A 4,788-nucleotide genomic window follows, 5' to 3' on the forward strand; every position below is an offset into this window, starting at 1 on the left:
AAATTTGCTCTTTTCCCAAACATCATATCATGGAAGTGTATATGACCAAGCGAGTTGGTCACACTTCTTACTTGTGTTAAGGAGATAATGTGGTTTGTATCTGGCCAGGGTACTGACTATCCTGGCAGGTTCTCATGGTTTTCAGTCCCTCCAGTAAAATGCAGGGATCTATCTGTGGCTCTACAGCCCTTGTGGACCTAGGGCGCTTTTTCAGTTTCTTAATCTATGCACAGTCAGTAGGATTCCTTGAATGAGGGATCAGCCTCTCATAAGGCTGCTACCCACACACAGAACAACAGAATAAACGCACACAAACATCCATGCCTGGAGTGGGATTTGAACTCATGATCCCAGTGTTCGAGCAGGCAAAGATGGGTCATGCCTTAGACTTCATGGCTACTGTAATCAGCCAAAATACAGGGATATTACCTCAAATTAAACCATGACCATTTCCTTCCTGGTTAGTTTTAATTCAGCGTTATCCTATACTTTGATTCTGTATTGGGTGAGATACTGACACTATTGTTAAATCATAATTAAAAAGTAAAGCTATCCCTGTAACAGGCCATGAAGGCCCATAGGGTTGTGAGATGTTGAGGGTCCCACATTATCTAGACAGTTGGCTCAAAGATGGCAGTAAGGTTGTCAGCCTTACGTGCTGGTCGCGCTTTAGTCCCCAAGAAAATTATTTAAATAATTCCTGGTACTCATTTCTGTTAGAGACTGAGTTGACCCCATGGCCATAATGCGGCCGGTAGGATTAGGTCGATTGAAAAAAAAATCCAGTGACCTCATTGGGACTTGAACCCGTGACTTTCCGGCTTGTAGCATAGTACCTCAACCAACTATGCTGCTGCGTGTTCCCTGTTACATCATAATTGGATAAGTAAATTTGAAAGTATATGGGAGTATAGAAGTAAAATTCCATGCATTCTAAATTGTGGTACTACTCATAGATACAGTAGATACAGTATGAATGAAGTGGGGTGGGGCTAAGTCCCTTGTACTGTGGCCACTTCTGGCCTATTGTACCAGCTCCAGATGATAGGTGAGGGTGATTGTGGAGCAATTGGTGAAATGAAGATTGGCAGGGGAAACTGGAGTACTTGGAGAAAACCTGCTCCAGCGCCATTTTGTCCACCACAAATCCCACTTGACCAGACCCGGCATCAAACCTGGGCTGCCACGGTGGGAAGCCAGCAACTAACTGCTTGAACTGTGCTGCAGCCTAAATGGACCTTAGAGGGATAGGATGGGGTGGTATTGACTGAATTGATGTGGCTCAGGATAGAGACCAGTAGAGGGCCCTTTTGAACACAGTAATGAACCTTTAGGTTCCATATACGAGGATAAGTCAATAAGTAAGTTACAAATGGATATATAACTTAAATAAGAGTACTGATTTGAAAAAAATGCTTTTATTTCTCAACCTAATCTCCCTGTAGATTGAGGCACTTGTCCCATCGTTTCACAAGCCCCTGAAAGCCAGCAGCATAAAATTCTTTGGACTGCTGTCAGAACCGGGCATGGCGTACCTCATAATGCATGATAGGTTAGGTTTTCACAAAGTCTGTGCACAATGGGTGCCATGCATGCTGACCCCACAACACAAAATGCAAAGAATGGACCTGGCATTACAGCATCTGAATCACTACCACAATGAAGGACACGATTTGCTAGCCCGAATGGTCACAAGTGATGAGTCTTGGGGTTCACCATTACCAGCCCAAGACAAAGCATGCATCAATGCAGTGGAAACATCCTGCGTCACCTGCCACAAAAAGTTTAAGGTGACACCATCCTCCAGGAAAGTGATGCTCACAGTCTTCTGGGATCACGAAGGCATACTGCTCACTGCATTCCAGCCTCAAGGACAAACCGTAAATGCCGACTCCTACTGTAACATCCTTGGGATACTTCGTAAGGCAATTCAACAGAAGCGACCGGGACTCCTTACCAAAGGCATGTTCCTCTTGCATGACAATGTGCGTTCACATTCTGCCAACAAGACAAATGAGATGCTGCGAAATTTCAAGTGGGAAGTCCTCAAGCATCCTCTGTATAGCTCCGACCTTCCTCCAAGCGACTTCCATTAGTTCGGCCCTCTTAAACATCATCTTTCAGCTGAACATTTTCCGGACGATGAAGCTGTAGAAAGGGAAGTCACCTCCTGGTTCCAACAGCAGCTCAAAGAATTTTATGCTGCTGGTTTTCAGGGGCTTGTGAAATGATGGGACAAGTGCTTCAGTGTACAGGAGATTATGTTGAGAATTAAAAGCATATTTCAAATCAGTACTCTTATTTGTTTTAAGTTCTATATCCATCTATAACTTACTTATTGACTTACCTATGTATTAATGGGAAATTCGTGAGTGGCTGAGCAACTGGTGGCTTCTCAAGAAGTGCTGAACTCCATGGAGATATTAGTTATGTACTGAAGGTTTTTAAAATTGTGTGCTGTTTCATGACAGCACAGGTCTACTAGAGGTTTTTAATCACAGACACTTTGTTACTAAGTGAAATTATTGGTATTCAACCTGTGTGAGCTGAAAATGGTGTAATTCTGGTTAGACAATGCTTGACTTTTCCATTAGCCCAGATAATTAAGAGTGGACTGTCTGTATTAAAAGGATCTGAAATGTTTGTTTATTATTTATTTCCAGACAAATATATCGTCTCAGCAGTCACTCACACAAGAGTCCTCTCAGTGAATTGGTCCTGGCACTAATAGCCTGATAGATACTGATACCTGGTAGGAGCATGTGTCAATTTCTGCTCCAAGAAGAGATGAGAGAATGTATGAGTTCCATTTTGTATATGGAATTGAAGTATAATTCTGTACAAGTAGTCCCAAACTGACTCCAGTATCAGAACAGAAGGAAGGTGCATAAGCTATGGCAATGTACGGAATTCAGAGTGATAATCAGCCACAGTACACTCTAAATAATTTATTTTCAGTGTCTGTTCAGTTTCTTGTTTGAAATATATTTGGAATAAAGTTCATTTTCATAGTTGTGACATTACCTGTACTGTTTGCTGTAAATTAAAAGTTTGATTTTAATACTATCCTTGATCTTGGTCTTCATAGTTCCCATTTCCTACCAGAATTTTATATGCTTTTCTTGCCTGCTACATGGGTGTTACATGTCAATGTGTCCAGCTTTGAGAGAACGTTATTAATCACAAAAATGTTATGTAATATTCTCAATTCCCCACATACTTAATTTTTTATAGATCTTAATATTTCTTGAATCTTTGACTTTTAGACTTGCAGTTCATGCAGTTCATGTTTTCTTTGAGTATTATGAGAATCTAAATCAGTGTCCCCCCCCCCAGTACCCCAGGTTTCAAGGGGAAGAATGTGACTAGTTCCCAAGTGGCTTTAGAGTTGTCCTCCCTGCATAAGTATGTGAGAGTACACATACTACTTAGGGAACTGAGGCACATTAGTAATTGTGTTGCTCTTGACCTCCAATGTGAAAACATAAGGTTGAGCTTCTTATACGTGAGTTACTTCAAAAGTCATGGCAACTAATTTTTTGGGGGGCAAACACGTTACAGTGAAGAAAGTTCAAAATATACTAACGAAAGGGCATGATATACCCCTCCGACTGGCTTAGTCAGATCAGGTAGATGTGAAAGAGTGTAGATATAATAGGCAAGAAAAATTGCACATTACGGAATGACTGTTTTAATCCTCAAAAAATTCAATTGTGATTAAGAAATAAAAAATTCAATGTGAGTTAAATCTCAGTTCTTACATTAATTCTCATAATACGGTGCATTGACAGTTTGACCATGTGGAACAAAATGACACAGAATAACTCCCTGGACATTGTATGCTAAAATGACCATTAACTTAACATGGGATGGGTTTCGACGAAACTTGTGTTTTCGCGGTGACTCTGGATGTTGCCACTCAGCAGACTGTCATTTGAGCTCAGGTTTTTGTATGCCCTAGCCCATGTTTCATTGATGGAAATTATCCGATTCAAGAAATTGTCTCCTTCAATTTCATATCGTTCGAGGTTCACACAACTTACTTCATAATGTGCCCACTTTTGAACCTCGTTTCATTTGTGTGGCACCTACTTCGCTGCAATCTTGCGCATGTGTACATCTTTTCTTAAAATTTGATGCACAGTTGCCTGGTGAATCCCTGTATGTCTCTAACTCCTTCAGAGACCAGCGCCTATATTCCTCCATGCACTGGGCGATCACGGCATGAGAAACATCGGCATGACACAGGGCATCCACTACGTTGCAAGTCAGCACTTGCTTCTCTTCCACGTTGGAATCCTTCTATCCACCTTGCAACAGTTCTATATGGTAGAGCACTATCACCCTAGCTTCAAGCTCTGAGTGACATTCAGTCGCATTTCTGCTGCAAAGCACTGTTATTTTCATGTAACAACGCTGTTCCAGCCAGCTAATGTTCATTCTTGACGAGGGTTATGATCACACTGACTTCGCGCTGGACTCTCTTCGTTGTCCTCGGACTTCCGCATCATCTAGTGACATCATTAGAATTCAGTCGTTGCTGTCTCTCAGCGGCAAATTTGGAAATTCCAGTCAGAGCTTTCAAAATTTCGGAAAAATTATGTTGCCATGACTTGAAGTAACCCACGCAATTGACCATCAGCTCTTTGGTGGATGTAACTGAATCGCACACTTTCCAGCTTTTAAGTGTTCCCATATGTCGGTTCAGTAAGGTTCAACATCAGAATTCACTTTTGATGAGCAAGTTAGGCCCTATATCTAAGTGACTAGTCACCAGGAAATGGGCAT

The 4,788-nt window shown here is 41.6% G+C and overlaps 1 protein-coding gene across 2 annotated transcripts in view; it reads left to right on the plus strand.

The window, feature by feature from the left end:
• LOC111861562 (probable DNA replication complex GINS protein PSF2) overlaps window positions 1-3,018 on the plus strand; it is a 12,067-nt gene extending 9,049 nt beyond the window's left edge. For both annotated transcript variants that reach the window (XM_023846237.2, XM_023846242.2), the window contains one exon: window positions 2,664-3,018. In XM_023846237.2, coding sequence (XP_023702005.1) covers window positions 2,664-2,711 — 48 coding nt within the window. In that variant the 3' untranslated portion in view covers window positions 2,712-3,018. The remainder of the gene's footprint in view (window positions 1-2,663) is intronic.
• The last annotated feature ends 1,770 nt before the right edge of the window (window positions 3,019-4,788 follow it).

The sequence above is a fragment of the Cryptotermes secundus genome, unplaced genomic scaffold (genome assembly GCF_002891405.2).
Source record: "Cryptotermes secundus unplaced genomic scaffold, Csec_1.0 scaffold126, whole genome shotgun sequence".
Lineage (NCBI taxonomy): Eukaryota > Metazoa > Arthropoda > Insecta > Blattodea > Kalotermitidae > Cryptotermes > Cryptotermes secundus.